Source organism: Pholis gunnellus (genome assembly GCF_910591455.1).
Source record: "Pholis gunnellus genome assembly, chromosome: 22".
Taxonomy (NCBI): Eukaryota; Metazoa; Chordata; class Actinopteri; order Perciformes; family Pholidae; genus Pholis; species Pholis gunnellus.
Window position 1 is genome coordinate 12,425,088 of NC_136549.1, and position 22,005 is coordinate 12,447,092.

A 22,005-nucleotide genomic window follows, 5' to 3' on the forward strand; every position below is an offset into this window, starting at 1 on the left:
CTCGCATGTTTCACATTAGAGACGATTGGAAAAACCTGCTGCTTTGGCTTTGCGTAGCATTGATATTACAAACGATTAGAAGTCAACCACTGTGACGGATGAGTCGGCACAGGGACAAGCGGTCAGTATGAAAGTGTGTCCGTGTATGAAACGGGTGTGTTTGCACATGGTTTATTGTTAAGTTTAGATGCATCATCCTTCTCTCTCTCTCTCTCTTTCCTTTACGCTCCCTCCATTCCCTTTTCCACGTTTGATGTCACTGTGCAGCTCTTGTTGTTTCCTTGCTCCCTGTTAGATGACACACAACACATAGCTGGTGCAATAGACACGTTTACATGGACACACATGTCTGATCTATCCGGCTCATTCTTGCACCTGCAGAAAGGGTAGAGGAGAGCTGTAGCTGATCTGGTCTGATTTTGACAGCCCTGTGTTCACTGCAGCAGCTTATTTTCACCTCAGTTTGATGACAGTTGTTAGAGGAAAATAAATTCCTCTCTTTGGGATAATGACAAAACACTGATGACCACTTTGTATGTAACCACACCTATACCTGGACCTAAAACTGTTGTGTTGCTGGTTAGGGAATAGACATTTTAACTTTTCTTCAGTCTCTGTGCCACATCTCCTTGGCCCCTGAGATCCCACACAGTCCAGGGAGCTGGACTCTTAACATGTTTTCAAGAAGAACATTCTATGCTCTCCTTTTTGATATGATCCCATCTTCTTCTCCTAGCACTATATGTTTCTGCTGCACTGCACACTTTTGCCACCATTTTTATTTATTCTTACTCCAAACGTAATCTCTCCTCATTGGGATCATGGTATCCATCCCGGCCTTGTCATGCAGCACAATGTTAGATGGCATTTAAATTACACATTTACAACAAATGCCACAACATGTCCTGCGTTTCCAAGCCAACAACTAAATGTAAAACCTTACACAAAATGCTCTCTCACCCTCTTCAGCTGTCCTCTTCAGCCTCCATCTCTTACTCTATCTATCTCGCACGCTCCCTCTTTTCTGCTGGACTGCTGCCCCCACAAACACACACATCATTCTCCTCTTCTGACAGCCTCTACTACAGGTTAAGTACATCACCAGCGCTCAGCTTTAACGGCTGTGCTATTTTTGTGACGCGCCGTGTCGACCGCTCTCATATTGAAACATTGTCCTTCCTCAGTTCCTCCGTCTCCAATGTTAAAACCCTGATATTGTTCTTGTGGCCTCTCTCAGGTCCTCTCCCTAACGAGCTCTCTATTTGCACCATTTCTTGTCTGCTATGTGAGCCGGTGCGGTCAAAGACTGTAGCTCTGATAACGTCACACATCTCTAGAGGCTGCGTTTTTTTTTTTAAATTCATGTTAATTTACTTTAAAACTGCAAAATGAGAATGTAGTGTCTGTGTTGGATGTGATGATTATGGTCCACACAGCTTGTATTCTCTTTGTCATCCCTCAGCCACATGTCGCCCACTCACAACACCTTTTATTTTTTTAACGCTATCCCCATTAAAAAGTTACAGTCGCTACAAACACAGCTTTGTCTCGCCGTGGTTTCCGAACAACCAGCCGGCTCACCCGTCTCATACGTGCGTACTAACCACCCTGTGTGTTGTACGCCATCTTTCTTTGTCAGGCAGAGCGTCGTCTTGCTGTATTATGATTGAGAGGGGTGATATTCTTGAAGAAGAAAAATGCAGTTAACAGCGAGACCCAAATGCATTTGTCACCATAAAAGGCCCCTATACTGATTGATGAAGGCACAACAGCTGGCAATGCAATGGAAAGTGAAATGAGGATCTATATTTTTTGGCAAAGTGCAAGACAGTCTTAACACCCGAACAGTACTTCACCTTAATTTATCACCGTTTTCACTCATTAGTTACATGATTAATAATACCACTTTGTAGTGTACGATGGAGATGGGTAGCACAATCGGTTTGCATCGTTGAACAGCATTATGTGATGAGCATTTCAGTTAACATTAGATGTTATAGTAGCGCTGCTGTACTTGTCTGTGGACACACCATTGCTTCATCTTTTAACATCATAGAACTTAAGAAAAATGACACTTTTTCATCAGCCACACCTTGATGAAGCACCGTGACACTCATTGGTGTAACATGGAAACGGAACGCGCCCTTCTGTTACATATAAAGAATATGATAATAGGTGTTGAGAGAGATTAATAAAACAAACACCATCCACTTCTGCATTGTGAGTCATTCAGCACTCGCAGGGTTAAAGTATAGCTGCAGCGTCTTGCTGCAGTGTCTAAAGCATTTGGCTGATCGTTACAGTATACACCAGGAGAAGAAACGAAGAAGGAAAAAAACATCTCTCTCTAATAACTTCTTTTTTTTTTTTTTTTTCTTCCAAAAATCCTTTTTATTGCATTTATAACATTTGGCACAGTACAAATTCTTGGTGCTTTCACAAGATAAACCTGTAAAGATCGACACTGACCTTTTTTTCGGGGTTTTGTTAAAGAAAGTCTTCTCGGTATAAATATTTTTTTTTTCTCATCACTGCATTCTCTGTAGCATGGTGTAAAAATCACACAGAATGCCCCCTTTTTAAAACAACACTACCCTCATATGTCAAAGTCAAGACAGCATCTTAAACAACTCATTGTTTTAAATAGAAGTTACAAGTTAGAAAATAGTTTCAATTTCTTTTTAATATATGTTTCTCTATCACCAGCCCATGGTAGTTTCAATTTGTCCATATATATATTTATTTATAAGCATGTACAACAAGAAATCATCAGTCTTTTTAGGTTTGCACTCTGTACAAAAAAGTTGTTCCTGTCCTTTTTTTCGTTGTGCATTCTATTGCATGAGTTTATGAGGAAATGGCGAAGGGAAAAGGGGGTGAGTGGGAGCTAGGAACCTAGGGGAAGGAGTGGGAGCCTTTTGGGGGGCGGGGGGTCTTTTTTTAAATCTGAGTCTCCTGCACCTTCTCCTTGGTGTGAGTTTTTATGACAAAGGGCTCAGCCATTGCTGTGATGGTGCTGGGCAAGGTTCGAGGCAAAGAGTTCCCAACATTGTCTGTCCATTTAGCCCCATGGCCGGTCGGTTTATAGGTGTTATATTTAGGCTTCGTAGTGCTGTAGTCCATTTTATGGGGACTGTAGTCCGCTTTATGGGGGCTGTAATCAAGTTTAGGTCTCTGAGTGTGTGGACTGAAGTCAGACTTGAAGGCGCTGTAATCCGCTTTGTGGGGACTGAAGTCGGGATTGAAGGCGCTGTAATCGGTTCCGGTCACGTGGGAGGAGTAAGGGTCCCTGGGTTTGTAGGTACTGTCCGTTTTCGATCTCTGGGCATTGTAGTCTGTTTTGGGTTTGGGTTGAGTGCTGTAGTCAGGCTTAAATGGGCTGTATTCAGGTTTAGGTCTTGGATGAGTGCCAAAGTCTGGCTTGAATGGACTGTATTCAGCCTTAGGTTTATGCTGCGTGTTGTAGTCCGATTTTAATGGGCTGTAGTCATGTTTGGGTTTTGGTTGGATGCTGTAATCTCGTTTAAATGGGCTGAGGTCCGTTTTCTGCCTAGGATGAGTGCCATAGTCTGGTTTGAACGGGCTGTAGTCTGTTTTTATTTTTGGGTGAGTGCCAAAATCTGGTTTGTATTGGCTGTACTCTGCTTTAGGTTTGTGAGTGACTGTTTGTGAGTAGTCCTGCCTAAATGGGCTATAGTCAGGCTTTGGTCTATGAAGGCTAAAATCTGGTGTCGATTTGTGAGTGTTGTAATCTGGGATGTATTTGTGGCCGCTGTAGTCCATATTTGGCTTGTATGTGGTATACTCGGCCTTCGGCTTATGAAGGGTGAAGTCAGGCTGGGGTCTGTATTCGACCTTGGGTTTGTGAAAGCTATAGTCGGTCTTGTGGCTGATAAAGTCCAGTTTGTGTATGCTGTTGTGGTCCCGGATTTCAGGCAACGTGAGCGCCGTCTCTTGAGCCGCAGACGCCGGTGGAGGAAGGTCTTCCTCGTCCACCTGGATAATCTCCACAGTGCGAGCAGCCGCCACTGTGCTCCTCTGCTGGTGGCGCTTTCTCAACTTGTAGAAGGCGATGAGCATGACCGCAGCCATCAGTGTCACTGCTACAAAGCAACCAATTATGATCTTAGTGGTCTTCATCACTTCATCCAGGCTAGGGCCGGACCTCCCTGGTTTGCCAGTGGCACCTTGGAGTCCTGGCGCCACAGATGTCTTGGCTACACCTGCAGGACTGTTGGTGCTTTGCAGCAACACAGTCGGTGTGGAGATGAAGACCGGCTGAAAGACGGAAGGGGAGGCCGTTGTAGTCGTTGTCCCTAGGCCTACCCCTCCTCCCCCAGCCCCTGCTGCAGCAGCTGTAGCCGTGGTGGTTCTTGGTTTGGGCATCTCAGTGGTTGGCCCCAAGACCTCCACAGTCACTGTAGTGAAGTAACTCAAGTTGGACGTGTTGAGCTCGGCTGCACTCACATTGAGGTAGGCCGAGGCGTTGGAGTTCCCCGCTGCATTGGACACCATGCAGGTATAAGTGCCCGTGTCTACAGCCAAGACATTTGAGAAATTAAGGGCACCGTCATTCAGGATTGATATTCTCGGGTGACTGGAGGCATGTGTCAGGATAGTCCCATTGGGCAGGAGCCAGCGCACTGAAGACATTGAGGCCGTGCGGCAACGAATCTCAGCCACTCTCCCTGCTGAAATGTTCAGGTCCCTTGGTGCATCGGCAATGAATGGTGCAGAACATTGGGTTGCAGCACCCTCTCCTCGGGCCACCTCAACCAGCTGTCGCCCTCTCATGCTGACAGGTGAGTGACAACGTCCACAGCAAGTTGAGTTAGTAGGGATGTACTCCCTTAGCCAGCGGGCTAGCCATACAGCCTCACAGCCACAGTTCCAAGGATTGTGGTGGAGATGGAGCTCCACCAGGTACCTGAGCGGGGAGAACAGATCATGTGGCACAGCGCTCAGATTGTTATGGGCCAGATTAAGCTCCACCAATGAAGATAGGTCATCGAAACCATTGCGCTCTATCACTGTGATTTGAGAGTTCATCACCCACAGCTTTTTCAGTGAGCGCAGGCCTTTGAAAGAGCCTGGCTTTATCTCTGGGAAGTGATTTTCAGAGATCTCCAGCTCCTCCAGGCCCTTGAGGGGACTTAGGTTTGGCATATCACCCCTTATGTTGCACATGCCCAGATTGAGGTACTTGAGGTTTTGAAGGCCCTCAAAAGCTCCTTCAGAGATGTACTCCAGTTTCCGTAACTCTCCCAGGTCCAGTCGCATGAGGGAGGGCACCCTGTTGAAGGCGTAGGAGGGGATACTTTCAATGGGGTTGTTCCTCAGCCACAGTTCTCTTAGTTTGGACAGGTACTCAAAGGCCCCACTGGGCACCACCGTCAACCGGTTGTCAAACAGCTCCAGTGTGTTGAGGCTGGTGAGTCCATTAAACGCGCCCACCTCAATCTGCCGTATGGCATTTCGCCCCAGCTGGAGCACCTCAAGGTGGTGCAGGTGGCGGAAGGAGTCAGCCTGCACCGCCTCGATGGCGTTTTCCATCAGATTGAGGTGTCGCGTGTTGGCAGGAATGCCGGGGGGCACGCGGGTGAGGCCACGTCGAGTGCACACCACCTTCCCCTGCTGATTACTACAGGAACATTGCGGCGGACAGCCCTGGGGTCCCTGAGACACCGCCGCCCCCGCCAAGGCCGGGGAGGCACTGCTCCACGCTTGCGCCATCAGGAAGACTACACAGAGCAGGGCGGCTTTCCTGGCACGATGCACAGCTACCCGCCCCAGGAGACTCATGATGTGGCACGTTCATAATTCAGCATCATCTGGGGGGGAGGGGGGGATGGGGGTGTTTGGGGGGGGGGGGCTTTGGGGGATCAGAGAAAGTAGCTGGTTCGCTGGTTGTAGTGTTTACGGTGACCAGAGCAAAGAAGTCGAGGGAACTGAAGAAGACAAGGGGAGGATGTGGATTTTGGGTGCTTGACCTATCCTCGATGAAGCAATGTTTTTAACTGTGCTCATGGGTAGAAGGAGGAGGGAGGGTAGAGAGGGCTGGCCTTTCTGAAACGTGTGTATGAGTAAGACATGATGATAAATTAACCAACCAAAAAGCCGTATTACAAGACAGAAGGGAGGGTTACAAATTGATGCAAAGAGGGGTTGAAACACTAGACACCTACCTCAAGTTATTATTACAGGTCCTTGAACTGTGATATATAGTTTCCCTCCTGTTTGCAATCAGAAAGAGCAGTGGTATTCACACCAGGTGTATGTATATCCCAAGAGCAGCAAATAAAGCCTTTTTTATGTTTGCTCTGTCAAAACGGGTACCAATGCCAAAGAGCTTAACCACGACGAGACCTTTTGTAAATCCACACGTCCAAAGAGAAAGGTTCGAAAAGGCCCTTTTGTGAGTGTTTTTTTTTTTTCCCCCTCCCTTTGTTTGTTGTTAAGAAAAAAAAAAGAAAGAAAAAAAAAAAAACTGCAGATAGGAATCCAGTCAGGCTCCGAAAGCAGCAGTGCTCCCTTGCTCGCTTCTCGCTGTCGGCTCCTCTTCTCTCGCTTGTCCTTGGAATCCGACAGTTGATCCCCCTGCTAGACACCTTACCCAGGTCTCCATAGCACAGGCGACAACGCAAAACACGCGCACAATTTTGTTTTTGTGCACCAAAAAAGCCAAGACGGAAAAAAAGGACCAAAAAAAGAGGGATGTAGGTTGGGGGGGGGGGGGGGGGGTTAGGATTGAAGAAGGTTGAATGAAAATTCCACAGTCCTCTCAAATGTTCTGTGCCTTTTTTGTTTTGCGATGGTTTGGAGGTGAGGTTGACAAGCCAAGGAGAAAAAAAAAGCAGACCCCCCTCCTCTCTGTATTCCTCTGTTCACTTTTTAGTGGTCAATCAGTTGGTCGGTTGGTCAGTCTGACAGCCGTTCTCTCTCTCTCGCTCTCTCTTTGCCTTTGCTCCCCCTTTCAATGTGGCGTCGTGTCCACTTGATTTTTCTTTCTCTTTTTTTTTTTCTTCTTCTCCTTCCTCCAGGAGTGCTCGGCGGGGGTTGAAAAGAATAACGCGACTCACACGGGCTTCGTTAGCTTCTTCTCCCCTCCTCCTAACTAGCCACACGCTCTAGCCTCGGCAGCAGCAGCAGTGGCGGAAAGCAGCAAACGCGCACACACACACACCATCCCCGCGAAGCACACAGCAGCAGTAGTGAGCACCCACAGCAGCAGCTGCAGCCTGCCTCCCTTGCACTTCCCAATAATCCGTCAATTTCTTCAGGGAGGGGGGGGGGGTGTGGGGGGTGCCGGGAGGAGTGGGGGTGTTGTAGCTGGGTTGATCGAGGTTGGGTTAGAGGGAGGAGGGGTTGGTGCGCAGTTTCTCCTTCCTCTCTCTCTCTCTCCGGCTTGTTTCTTTTTCCTTCTTGTTTTCTCCAGTTCTTTTTTTTTTTCTTTTCTTTTTTTTATCTCTCTCCCTCCTCTCCTCGTGGTGATCAGCACCCCCTCTCTGATGCAGCGTCCGGCTGGGGAGAGAGGAGCAGGACCGGTGTAAGGCGAGAGCCGGGTGAGCGCGCGGCTTACAGGCGTGACGTTAACGGTAGCGTCGATGTGGAAAGGATCCGTTGTAGCAGCAAAAGAGAGAGCTTGCGCCGGCTTGGATATCGCTCTCTCTCTTACACTCTCTCTCTTTCGCTCTCTCTTTCTCTCTCTCTCTCCCTGCCTCCCTCCTGCTCCCTCTGCAGTGTCCTGAGGTAGTTGGATGAGCTCAAAGCACTCAGACCTTTTTAGAGATCTACCTCTTCAAAAACCAGTTTGCTCCTGCTGTCCTCCGCTTCTTCTTTTTTTGTTAATGCTCACAGTCTCTTGTTCTGTGGCTTTCTGAAGGCTTTGTGTGGCTTAGAGGAATAGACGGGCTGTCCGAGCGAAAGGCAGAGACGGACAGTGGCGTCCCCACAGCAACCATATTTTTAACCCACTCCTCCCCGCCACTAATTCAGCCATTCCAACAAAGTCTGGCAAATATTTCCAGTATTGCTGTGGTGGCAACAGCAGGCAGATGGGACACGGTTTCTCTCTCTCATGACGCCTCCTGTCTCTGTTCTCTCTCTCTCTCTCTCTTTCCCTCCCTTTGCTCTCTTCCTCTTTCCGTTTTTTTCTTCTTCAGTGTAAAATAAAGCAACATGAATGGACTGCTGACGCATCCTGCTTGGAAGTAGTGTTTTGGTTTGATGCAGTGTGTTTTGTGCATTAACTCCCCCCCCCCCATCCACCCATCCACCCACTCCACCCTCACCCTCCTCGCTGTCTTTCCTTCTCACTGCTCACTCTTCGTCTATTACTCTGCTTCATACATACAATCTCCTGCAAGTTGTCAGGGCATTAAGTGATCTATCTCCTCGGCGCAATGGAACTCGTAGTTTAGATTGTAAGAATTTGATTAGGTTACTTGATTAACACCGTATATTAGAGAGAGAGACACTCGAGCCGTGACAGAAAGCAAGTGCGGCGTGATCCTTTCACCACGCATGCCTTTGCAGGTGGTTAGAGCGCTCTAAACAGGCCGGCCTTAACCCTCAATTTGAGCACAAACTGTCGCTTCAGGAAGCACGCGGCCATAAAGGTCATGTTCAGGAGGGCGAACGGGAGAAAACAAGACGTGCTTTACCTTCCATGCCGCAGGAGAAGAGGCGAAAACCAACGCACCCTACTGTCCCATCACCCCCTCTATCGCCAATGATTTGTACCATCCTCGTGTCCATAAAACCAGGAAGCAGTGTGGGTAATTGATGTTTGGTAAAGCTAGCTGTGACAGTGCTGCTAGTTGTGTGTGTATGTGTGTGTGTGTGTGTGTGCGTGCGCTATAGAGTAAGAGTGTGAAAGAGAGAGAGAGAGAGAGAACGCCAGCTCAAAAAGGTCACACTGCCTGTAGCGCAGTACGTTATTCCCACCGGCACAGGAGTATAGAGCCAACTCCTATATTATACATACACGTACACACATACACACTTTCTCCTTGACTTCACTGCAGTTGAATACGAATGGGAAGCACATGTGAGACGGTGAGGTAGCAGCCACAGGAGTATTGGGGAAGGGGGGGGGGGGGGGGGGGGGGGGGGAATTTTCCTTTGCCAACGCGGAAAGGCTATTTCCTTTCCTTACCGCAGGGATTCCCTAGCACCGCGGCCATCGGAGGTGTGCTGCACCGCTGCCCCCCCCTCCCCCCCACGCCGCTGAAACGTGAGCTAATGCAGGCGCAGATTCAAGCGGGTGTGCATAAGCAGGTTACAACACTAACAAATGCGCCGCTCAAATATCAACATTTCATTGATCTGTTGTCGGTTAGGCCAACTGCAAATGAGGGCTTGTTGTTCTCTGTGCGATTATTGATGACACAACGTAGAGCGGTGCGCGTACTGGCACTGCTAGTGTGTGTGTGTGTGTGTGTGTGTGTGTGTGTCAGATGGTGCCTGCACTGTCTGTAGGTGTGGTGTGCCACCATTTGATGAGCAAGTGACCCAGAATGAGTGCAGGTTGTGTTTTTACCCGCCCAGCACAGTACATCCCAGACTACCGTCTCACCAAAAATCATCCGTTGACCCGTAACCTGACCAACGCTGCCGGGACAGCTCTCTCCTCTTGGCTCTCGCCCCGTCCATTTCTCTCTCTTTCCCCTCTTTTCTATTCTCTCTCTATTTTTTTTTTCCCTCTCTTGTCAGTGGACACTCGGCTTTCTCACTGCTGATGGAGCACCGGGTCATGGCCTGCCAAGCTCTGTGATGCTCCGCTAACCAAAAGTGGTCAACCGCTCGCTTTATAGTTTGATCCTGGCCCGGAATGGCCGACATTGCTTGATGGTCAGCCAAACTCTGTGATCAGAGGAAGGGTTTCCCAAGGTCCAGCATGGCATTCCTGAAACTGCCAAAGGGGGGGAAACAAGAAAAGCCTTCGGCACGCTACTGGCCTTTTTTTTTCTTCTTCTTTTTTTTAGTTCCGAGCTGAATCTCATTTTTTGGGGATTCAGGTCAACGCAAAGAAATATTGAACGCGGGCTAAACGGATCAACTTTGAGTCTCTTTCGAGGTTTAAATTCTGCCAGTACAAGCACACACACTGTCTCGGCATGAAGAGTGTTGTCGGGCCTCGCTTCCAGGACTCGCTGACCGCTCGTGGCCTGATGAGCTGTCAGAAATGTGGGACCTTCACGCTTTCATGCCAGCCACATGCGACACCCCCCCCCCCCCCCCCCCCCCCCGAACTACACCCAGTGCCCTTCTGGCCTGGTGCATGGGGTACCGCAAGACCTTCTTCGGTGCGTGTTCGAGGGGTATGTGCAAACATTACAGAGCCCATCCCCCTGGGGTGAGTGCTGGCGAATCTGGGCTGCGGCCAGTCACATGTAGGTCAGCAGCCTGGGTCTGCTTGTGTGTGCGCGCGCGCGTGTTGGTAGTTCCATTGGGATGAATGGCCCTGCAGTATATAGCATAACAGCAATGACGATCAGAGTTTAGGAGTGTGCAGTTGAATGATCGATCTAATGATAATGTCATTGCCTCTGCCAATGCCGGGATCGAAGATTTACAGTATAGGCCCTTCGGCGATCTACATATGGTTTCTCTGTTTGTGTGCGTTTGTGAGACACACACACACACACACACACACACACACACACACACACACACACACACACACACACACACACACACACACACACACACACACACACACACACACACACACACACACACACACACACACACACACACACACACACACACACACACACACACACAGAGAGAGATTTTGTTTTCAAGGAGACAGGAGGCACACTATTTTTGGGCTTGTCTTGTGCTTTGAGAGCTATTACACAATTTTTTTTTTGCATACGTGTCCTCTAAGTGTCCAGTAATGTCCCGGAGTAATGTCCCAGGAATGCCTATCAGTGCCCACCCTGACGCAATGTTAACGTCAAACGTTTCTTCCAGGCCACCGTACTTAAACATGTGTACACATGCCAACACACACACACACACACACACACACACACACACACACACACACACACACACACACACACACACACCCCAAAACTCTACAAAGCTGACCTTGAGGTAATCGACCTGCTTCGAGACACTTCCTTTCCCTTTTTCATTTCAATTTCCAGGAATTAATTCTGCAAAAGATTATGTATCACACACACACACACACACACACACACACACACACACACACACACACACACACACACACACACACACACACACACACACACACACACACACACACAGCTATCAGTGTCCCAGTAAAGGCTTAAACTGCTCGGTAGGGATTTTTTTCTCTGTTTATCACATTTCTCATCACAAACACACACACGCTGGCACACATGCACACACAGCGACACACACACACACACCAATCATATGCCAGCGTATCAAGAGATTATAATAGCCACTAGGGTTTATTAGTGGCTTCCGTATGCCCAGGTTGTTTCCTTTCATCCCGTTACCTGCTCAGTCTGCTTTCACTGACCTTGTTCGGCCGCCGCTCAGTACAGCATTCATATATTGATAACATTTTCAGCATTGCCCTACATTGGACATTCATTGCAATCGATGTGTTGTTGTCGGTTTTTCTTTTTAGTCTTTTCTTAAACTCTCCCTATTCTCAACTTGTCCCTTGACCCATTTCTTTGTTTTTTCTTTCCCTCTCCTCCTCCTTTTGTATCTTTGTTCCACTGCCTTAGTTCTTTTTCTCCCCCTCATCTTTATTCTTTCCTCCTCTTTCTGGCTGTGTTGTGTCCCTCTTTCGCTCCTTTTATGTCCAACTCTGTCGTCCCCTTTGTTTTATTTCCCGCACTCCCCTTCTCTTAATTTCTACTTCTCACAGTGTTCCTCTGCTCCCAACATTTGCAGGCAGTCACAAGTTAATTGTGTTTGCTCCTACAGCATATGTTTTTGTACGTGCGACAGTGTGCGCTCTCTTAAATAAGGGTGGTATCGGGTCAAGGCAACTGCAGGCACACAGTAAAAGATGAGTGGTTTTTTTATCCTGTGTTTTTTTTGTATTTGAGCTCCGCTAGCAGCCATTGTCTCCAGACTAATGGGCTTTATTATGTCGAGCTGTGTTCATACTGGCTGCCAGAGCGGGGATTAGCCCTAGCGCCGTGTTAGCTGGAAGCAGAAGAAAGATACAACTAGGTTAGCACTGTTAACCCAATCAGCATGAGCCAAGATAGCTCGATAGGAGGAGATACTTCATGCCTATTTGGGATTTGGCCTGATAAACTCCCATTTTAAACCTGGCTTTCGCCAATTAACGCCCACATTTATTTTTTAAAGAATGTGACTTTTCATTAAGAATACAGTATACTGTATATCATTGTGCCGAGCGTGTGATATAGTGATTTACACTTAACTCGGCATATGCTAATGCTCCCCACGTCTGGCCCTGGCCACGTCATTGGTCAGCTGGCCTCATTGGGATTCATGGAGCATCCCTGTATGTGCGTTCATCACAATGTTGCCTTGCCAACTGCCAGGCCGTAGGAAATGGATGTCTCTTTCCTCAGAGCAATGTGAAGGTAAAAACATAGTAATTCACCGCTGAGAGAGCAGCTAAATCTTCTCGACTTTTAGCTCCTTCGGCGCAAATATGCCGTCTTCATTCAGTGACGCCCCCCCCTCCCCCCCTCCCCCCTCCCCCTCCTTCTTTTGCTTTCATGTGCCCCTGGCTTGGTCAAAAACAAAATGCTTAACTAGTGAGTTGTTACTGTGCGACATCATGTGTCATTAGTCCCACTTTGGGCTTTTTACATGGCCTCACTTAGGTTTTATAGGATCAAAAGGGATTCAGAACTGTGATCTATTGTGCAGCCTAACAAATGCTTTTTCTTGTCTTTCCTTGATAATGATGCTGTTGTCTAGCTTTTCCTGTAGGCTTTATTCAATGACAACTCTACAAAATGCTCTGTTTGCTTGTTAACTACATGTCTCCTTAGCTCGGCTATCTTTAACCACCATGCGCACCTCCGGAGCGGTACATTGACTCAACCTCCTCCCAGGTCGTTTGTCACACTCCGAAGTGGCCCATCTTTCTTTCGTCCCCCCACTATGATGCCCTGACCTTCAGATGTCCTCCCTAAAAATCCCAGCCACAATTACCTTCTTAACCGTGTTATTTCTCTGAAGCTGTTAATCCCAGAATCTCCATCAAGCTCCATGTAGGGGGAGGATTATCCACACTGAGAGGCCCGTTACTGCACACACACACACACACACACTCACACCCAGGGATGGGAGTGAAGAATGAAACGGCTTTTCATCTTTTCAAATCCACCTGTCCAAGCAGATAGAGGTTCTGTGTGTGTGCATGCCAACAATCTTTGTCTTCCACTCGCATGTTTGTGAGTCATTTCGTCTGTCTCGCTGTGTATTTTGCTGTGTGCCAGATATCTTTAGTGGACGCCACACCGTATTGAGAACTGCTTTTTCTAATATGCTTGCAATTTGGATTTCATTACCGATAGTCGCCCGTCTACCTCATCTGTGTTCAAGGGAAACTATCTTCTCCCCAATGTGAGCATAATAAGGAGAAAGCGCACAGTAGTCGAGTAAACTTGCACAAGTTGTGACGGGTCTTTGTTGTGACATCAACATTTCACTTGGGAAGCGGTGGGAGTTTGTACGCGTGTGTGTACTAGAGATGCTTTTTTGGTGTGTCCATTCCTCTAATGCGAGTACTCGCCTCCCCAGCCGGTTATTTAATTTTTTTTTCCTGTGTAATATCCGCCGCCGTCTCTCTGCCTCCGTCACTCTCTCCCCACACACCGGGGGATTTGAGAAAGCCAAGCTAAGTGTGTCTAATCTACGAGCGCAGCCAGCACAGCGTCAAATGTTCGGCGCCGACGTACCTGCAGCCTCCCGACAACACCACACTCCGGCAGCTGTCCAGCCAAGCCAGGCAGGTGACAGTGGAGGGGAGGGAGGGCTGAAGGGTGAGAAACAGACATCCGAGTGGATGTCTACATCATTGCTAGGCGACCGTGGACTGAAGGTAGGAAGTAATGTTAGAAAAAAACATATGTTTAGGTTAAGGAAAGAGCCATGAGAAATAGAAACTAAAAGAGCCCCCACTTAACTCCCAGCCCTGTGACCTCGCTTAAATATGGGTTTTTTTTTTCCAATCACGGATATAGTAGACTGCAACTGAAGGCCAGCAGGGTCCCAGGCTATGAAAGGAAGGAAGGAAGGGGGGGAGGGGGGGAAGCAGCATGCAGCACTTTCTAAATTGAAGTCAATAACGCAGCAGTCCATTCTCTCAGAGGCGGTCCTCCCACACAGTCCGCTTACAGTCACTAAGGACAGCTGAGGGGTAGGATGTCGATCGAGTTCTCCAAAGCACCGCCACGCACGCCGACATGTGTCTGTGTGGGTGAAGACACGAGAGGGGAAACGGGGGCGTCGGTGAAAGAGAGGCGCGACAACCAGTGCCGTACACCTGATAGTAACGCGACTATATTGAATGTGAAGTCGTAGAAGTGATGCGAGCCCGCTTACATGGAAGTGCCTTTTATTCTACATCTAGCTGTTGTGTGAAAGCTCGCTAATGCAGGCCAATCCGAGACACGCTTCCACACACGGTCGTATTTTGCCTGTAAACCCTTTTTGCATGTTGGCACTTCTGCGTAGCTTTGGGGATTAAAACCGGTGTGGTCGGCCTGCCCTGAGCAATGGTGGGAGAGAAAATTAGTGACCGGTGGAGGGTAGACATCCGGTTGACGCAGAGTTTGTGTGTCGATGCATTGTGCTGTGAGCTCGCACGCTTTGCATTCTGATGACGACGATGTAACGGTTACTGGTGCATCCGCACAGCATGGAACAGGCGTGATTTGTTTGGGAGCTAGCACTTTTTTTTTTCCTTTTTTGCTGAGCAGAAAAAAAGCCAATCGGCTGCAGTTTTGATACTCCGTGTTCCCAGTAGTGTTCTGACAGGCTTATGCGCGTTGTGCTTTTCACAGGAAAATGCAATTTTATGATAAAAACCCATTTACGGCCATGCTTCACTTCTTCGAAGATGGCAGGATTTTAAGCGCCTGAATATAAATGGCACTTTTTTTTTTGTGCGAGAGAATAACTCTGTTAGCGGCAGATCGTCCCTCACGATGGATTCATAACCGTTGTGCGCTCTCCCCAATGTCAGATTGTTTCTGCTCTCACCCCCGTATCTGGAGAAAAGAATTGCCCACAGTCACATGTGTTCATACTCAGACAGATGTCTGGGGTTTTATAATGCAGGGAAATGTTTACATTTTACATGATACCAAGGGCTAAATGAGGCATGAAGCCATCCGCAGGGCTCTCTGACTTTTTTAGAAATACACACATGGACAAATTCCGCTGCATTTCCCCAACGCATTCAAAGCTGTCATCTTCATTCAGCTGCTGCATTAAGTGCAACCCATATGTTTCATCTACATTATGTCTCTTGTGCTTTTGTTCCCATGTTGCACACAGGCCACTGACTACAATCCTCCCACTGGTACTCTGTCTCTATTCTCTCCGTCACTGATGGCATCAGCCTGAGTCACTTGCGCTGAAGTTGGACATTGGCAATTTCCCAAGGCGGACATTGATTTCACTTTCTATTTTCCTGACACTCATTGTCTGACATCCGGCTGAAAATTATAGTTGTGACTTGAAACCTATCGCTGTATTTCAGAGCTCGTTTTGCTCATTTTTCATTTCAAGTGTCCCGGACAATAACTAACAATGGGGGAACCAAATTGAGGGATTGTGTTGCGAGGTCATTTTTCCAAATAGTGCTGATATTATTTGGATATTACAGCGTGTGTGTTTTTGCCTCTGTAATACTTACTCATAAAGGTCATGATAAGAGACGGAATCAGCAGGTCACTTTAAAAGAAAGATTGCACCTGTAATCATGATGATTACTATTGCCACTAAAGTGTGACTGTTTTTAGTTTAACAAACCGTTGTCTCGTCTAGACGGCTGGATGGCTTTGTTGACGTAACCGTCTAGACGCTCTTCTTCATGGGCTGCAATTAGTTTTTTTTTCTCTTCTTGCCTATCACCGTTCTGCCATCCATTTGTTCGTTGCTCAGCTGTGCGCTGCAATAAAAGACTGAAAATTGATGAAACCACTGAGACACATTGGTTCAAATGTTCTTCCGAGGAAACGATTGAGCGCTCCACCTCATTCATTCAGCAGAAGCACCGTGAAACAACAGCCTATGGACACGTATTGGCCATGTGGCGTTACTTCCTAAAATGGGCCTCGTTGGGTATTCAAGCAGTAATTCAGGGGTTGAGCTGGCCACCAGATTGTTGTGGCTTGTCAATCCACGGTGGTAGCGGGGAGTCTGCCGTCGCCTGTGGCCACATTGTTGAAATTGAATTTGAAGAGTGTGTGTGTGTGTGTGCACCGCTGCCTGTTTTTGAAGTGACCGTTATCCATCCTGTTTGGCAGCACAACTGTCACATCGCACACCTGGTGGTTTTAAAAAGGCTCTCCTGCAGACGAGGCTGCTTTCTAAGCCAAATGTATCAGGAAACAATCACACGCCGGTTTGTGTTTTCCTGCTGTGGATGTGTGTCTGTTAAACCGATTTCTATCTGACGCACGAGCACATTTTAACACGCACATAGCGACCGTACTTGCCAAAGATGCGACGGCAGTAACTTGAGACACTTTTTTACCTGAACTATAAATGGCAAAAGACCCCAAATGCCTCCAGCACACTGTGACAAACCTAGTGACGGGTGACATCACTTGGCTTAAGGAAGTGTTCGATACCCTTTTTGTTGGTGAATGACTCAGCCTTCCTGCATCCTGCTCCCATTGTATTGGATCGCATTATAACGTGTCTAGCTGTGAATGAGCCATGTTGTTTTGCGCACACGCTTCACGATCCTGCTCGAGGTGTTTCACGAGTCAAAGGAAGGAACGGTTAATTGTGCTGCAGCTTTGACACAAGCCTCAGCCCTGAAGATGCTTTTAAAGGAAAAAAAGAAAACGCAATACTGCCATTGTTGACTGATTCATGAATCACTCATTGCTCTCCTTATCCTCAGTGATCCCAGCTGTGTAGGAAATTAATCTGGTGTAATTTGTGTAATTTAAAAGCGTTTTACTTGAAGTGATTTGAATCACGTTCACACGTTATGTTTCCGTTTGTGTCCCGGAGATACAAAATGCATTTAAATCCTGTCGATAGAGGGAACATTAAAGTACAATAATGTATATATTGTGACTGTGTGAAATTTTAATTATACCTCGATATGAATTTTGGGTCGTACAGCCCAGTCCCGTCCTGTGTGTGATGAATGAAAAGCTAAATTAAACTTCTGCTTCTTTCATTGTTTGTCCTGAATCTTTACCTCTGAGCTGATTTCCTAGTCGGTGCATGTCCTCTCTGAGGTAGCGCTGATTAACAGCATCTGCGTTTCCGTAGTCTTGTGGGGCCGGAAAAATAAATAAATGGCGCCTTCAACACTCTTTTTTTCACTTGTGGCCTCGTGTGAGTTTCCTCCGCCTTCCTCTTCCCATCCCTTGCTTTTCTACTTTCCCTTCTCTCTCTCTCTCTCTCTCTCTCTCTCTTCCTCTCCATCTCCTTCCACAAGTGTTAGCCCCTATTTCTCTCCCTTGTCTCCTCATTATGGAGGTGTTTGGAGGCCCGAACTATTGCAGTCAGACTGGAAAGAAAATGGGCAAATCATATTTGCCATTGAATCGCCATTTGCAGTCCAGCAACCGACTTACCTGCTCGACTCCTAAGTAGGCATGACCCCCCCCCATCTTTCTCACACACACCATCCATCTCAATCCGCAATCTCATTTGTTGATCATCGGTTTGCCATTTATGTGACTGGACTTGCGGAGAGGTTGAATTGGATTGCCAAAATGGAAGGATGATTATAGGACGATTCGTCACGAGGTTATATGATCTCTGACTGCCTGTTGACATGACTGATTCGTTTTGCCGGGCTATAATATGCTCTCTTACAATACCTCACAGTGACAAATCTTCAAACCACGAGGCATATTCTTCTACACTCCTGGATCTGTTCTTTTCACCTTTTGAACTAGACTAAATGCGGTTAGATGGAGTTGCAATGTCCTCCTGTCTATAGGACTCCTGGCAGCCTCCAGCCTGCGATGTCGACTCTCCGCTACTAGTTTATAGAAACATGGAGCACCTCTTCAGCAGCTCGTCTCCACCACTTTTCCCGCACTCAAACTTCAACCCCTGCCTAACAACTGGCCTAGCAACCGGGCACTGCCTCTCTAATTTTGACAAGCACGCAGAAATTGACAAAAAGCCATGTTGAAAAATGCCCCTGTCGGCTCTTTTCCTCGCCACCCCTCCCCCCCCTTTTTCTTTTTTTTCCCCCTCTCTTCCTCATTCTCTCACTCTGTCAGCACAGGCTGGGTCTGGGAGGACAGAAATGGCTTTTTGAGTGACACGGGCTGGCTCTGCCATTTGCCGTGTCAACCGGTGAAAGAGGATAGAAAAGGAGGTGAAGACAAATGATGATGGCCCGGCCATGATTGTCCCGCGCCCGTCTCGCTTTCACCCACCGGCCCCCCCCCCCCCCCCTCCCTCTGGAGGTCATTGAAGTCCAAATAACACAGCCACAATGCCAGCAGGTGTAGAAATAGTCTTGACTGTGCTACGGTTTTCTTTCCCCCACCATCTTCTGCAATACAGCTGTTGTCTTACAATACTTTTACTCACACGATTTCTCCATGGACAGAATGCTTGTGGACATTTCAGTAGGTACTGTAGGCTAGAAGAGAATAATCTTTACGTCTGTGTCTGATTTGGCGTGCCGTTCCAAATTCCTCCGTTTTTGAACATTCTCCTTGTGAATCAAACTAAAAGAATAAAGAGTTTTTTTGGGTTGCTCAAGTTCTGATGTTCCAGCTGGGTTTTGTCCAACTCTGAAGCCCTGAAGGTTCATTGATGCCCTCATCAGCGACAGCAGTCGGTGCACTGAAATGGAAGAATCATGTCACCTCGCTGTTTTCTCTACGTAGGGCCGTCTGTGGCGCCCTCACCGTAGTTTGGTCATTGCAGCCACAGAATCATGAATATTTAAAATTCCATTATAAAAAATCTTGAATTGATTAATAAAGCCCTGTCAAGTGAGTGAAGACACAGCTGCTCATGTGGTGGATATCACTGTACAGAGGTTTAACAAAGCATTTCTACACGTCACCATGAGCAGTGCTCAGCGAAGGCATGCCATTGTTATTTCCTCCTTGCTGCTGTACCGCTCACTGATTGCAAAATAATGGCGGGGCTTTATTGGTTATGCACTCCAAGGTATATTTGTAAATGGATCTGAAGGAAAGCAACGCTGTCATTTTGGGAGGTAATGTGGCTTAATGCCCCCTCCAATCATTTGGACCACCCCTAAATGTGCTCAATGTGACTTGATTGCTTCCCACCGAGCATTCACTGCTCCGGGCAGCGATTTGAGGATTTGGACTCTTACCTCTCATTGCTTCCCAATACCCGAGGGCCTCAAAACGCTGGGTGTCTCAACCCAGAACAGAATGCATCTCTGGGAACTGCGTGAAAAAATGCTTAAAAATCTAATTACAGTGTCCAGAGCTGCAATTAATTTTGAGCCCCCCCCCCCCCCCCCCCCCACCCCCTTTGTTTCCATTTTGATCTGTAGAAGCCAGGTGGCGTGGACGAAATATGAAAACTGTTCCAAAGTAATAACTCTCACAGTGCTACGTGGCATTTGTTTTCAACCGCCGTTCAATAACTTACAGCCCAGTTCAATTTGTGTTTTCCCACCTGCACCCTTCTCTGCGCCCAGTTAAGGGGAATTATATGATATTAGTAATATTACAAATGTAGCTCAATATTCATCGACCGGCATGCCATGTCGCCCCTCTCTTAAAAATGAGATGGATTGTAGTTATTGCTGCTATTGATTTCAATAACCAGGCTGTTGAGGCCCAACGCGGGGTCTAGCGCTCGCTCAGCTACCTCTAGTGCTGTTCTTTCATCTGGCTAACAGAGGATCTATAAACTAATTTAACTACAGGTTTAGCACGATTAGGTTTGCCGACTCTTACAGTTTTTCTTTTTGGACTTCACACCAAGACCGCAGGACTCGGGGGGTGGGGGATGGGGGGGGGATCCAGGTGATGGACTCAAATGGGAGGCTTGAACCATGCACAGTGTGTTCGTTGAAGGATCAACACTATTGATCCGTAAGGGCACATAGTGATGTTGAATGTAGTCGGTCATTACATAGCCAGAGGTCCTGCATTACTCAATGCCTCTGACCCTTTCATTGTGTTGGTGCTTGTCGAACCCCTGCGGTGTGTAGTCGTTGTACATGCTGTGGCTTTGGGTGGAGAGTAAGTTCACGAAGGTCAGTGAGCATCATTCAGGCCTGCAGGTTCCAACCCGAGTCAATTTCCTTTTTATGCGATTCAACCTGACCTTGTTTTGTGTGTACTTTTTAATGGGCTACAACTGTGTCTGATCAATGCCGAAAATACATTTCAAACTGCAATCCGAGAGGATGATGGTTAAATCCACTAGCTCGTTGACTTTAATGGATAGCCCCCTCGCACTCTACGTACCTCCCGAAACAAACAGCCAGCAGATGATAAAAGGATGCAAAGTCATTCAGTTGTTTCAGATTGTGTCACTAGCAAAGGGACAAATTTGTTTTGACAATATGCCACTTAAAATGCCTGGCGCAGGCCTGAAACACCCCCCTCCCCCGGCAGGAGATCTCTCCATAATTTATTGCTTTAGTTTGGTAGTCTACTGGAGGTCAGTCGCAGAGGACGACCGCTCTGATCGACTCACTATTGACCTCTGCTTTTCCTCTCTCTACATCTTTGCTTCCACTGCTTTCCTGTGAAGGCTTCATACGTCTTTCAAAGTCCTCTTTTGAATGAAAGCTCTCCCTATGTACCTCTTGCGCTATTGGCTTTCCTTACTTGTATGTATTATAGCTTGAATTATGTATTTTTTCTCTTTTTCTGAGGTAAGGCTGAAGGATGATTGGCTCAAAAATTGCAGTGACAACTGAGAGTGAAAGTTTTATGTTGGGTGTAAAATCAGACAACCGATCTTACCTCTGGAATTTGATAAAAATCCTGTATAATCTGAATTCAGACCACGTAGACTCAGTTGGAGATGGCCTAATGTACCCTGTGTCAACATATTAACTCTTACTAAGGAGGACTACAAGGAAAAATCACAGCTAATATCTTGTCGGCTTCTGCTGTTGGCATTCCTTTTCCCCGTTTTCTCAACAATTCACCCTGTGACGCATGGAGCGGACATAGTTTGATCTCAGCTTGAAAGGCGAGTGAGGCCAGGCTCTAACAAACAGATTCAATAGGACTAGCGGGTAACAATGCCAGATCATGTTGTGTACCACCTGCATTAACTGGAGGCACATCTGGCTTATTCAGCTTATTCCATCTCTTTCCTTTATCCCTCTCCACCGACTTCCCTTTATACACCTGCCCTGTCCGAACGGTTATGCAGGGAAAACGTCAATGATCTATTGGTGAAAGGAAAAACTCATTAATGGGAATCGGGCAGGTGTAATGGTGGAGATCATGCTTGTTTGCCTGGCCGTTAATGACCCCTGGCCATTAGAGAAGCCGTTGGGACTTTGTTTCCACCCTGCCACCGACGGACAGCAACCTGCAACTGACGGTGATGTATTGGACCCCCTGAGTCACATTGATCACCCCGAGAGAGTCTCTCCACACATTGACACCCTCACAACCACATTCCTGCCCAGTGTGCATGCTGTTGTTCCATTGATACCAACCTTTGCTGGAAATTGGTCAAAACTCCTGAAATGTTTTATTCCCACTAGAGGTGCACCGATTGATCGCTGGTCATCCTCCACTGGTGACGAGCCAATCAGTCTTGTGTATCGGCATGATAGATTTACGTGACGGTAACGTCACAGCCACACAAACACACACAACATAT

The 22,005-nt window shown here is 47.4% G+C and overlaps 2 protein-coding genes across 2 annotated transcripts in view; one reads left to right on the forward strand and one right to left on the reverse strand.

The window, feature by feature from the left end:
- Positions 1–22,005, forward strand: part of snd1 (staphylococcal nuclease and tudor domain containing 1) — a 143,941-nt gene that overhangs the window by 58,760 nt on the left and 63,176 nt on the right. The window lies entirely within an intron of this gene.
- Positions 2,941–5,802, reverse strand: lrrc4.1 (leucine rich repeat containing 4.1; the record flags this gene model as incomplete). Its single annotated transcript, XM_079184208.1, has 1 exon — positions 2,941–5,802. The coding sequence occupies one exon, from the start codon at positions 5,800–5,802 to the stop codon at positions 2,941–2,943; it is 2,862 nt and encodes a 953-aa protein (XP_079040334.1).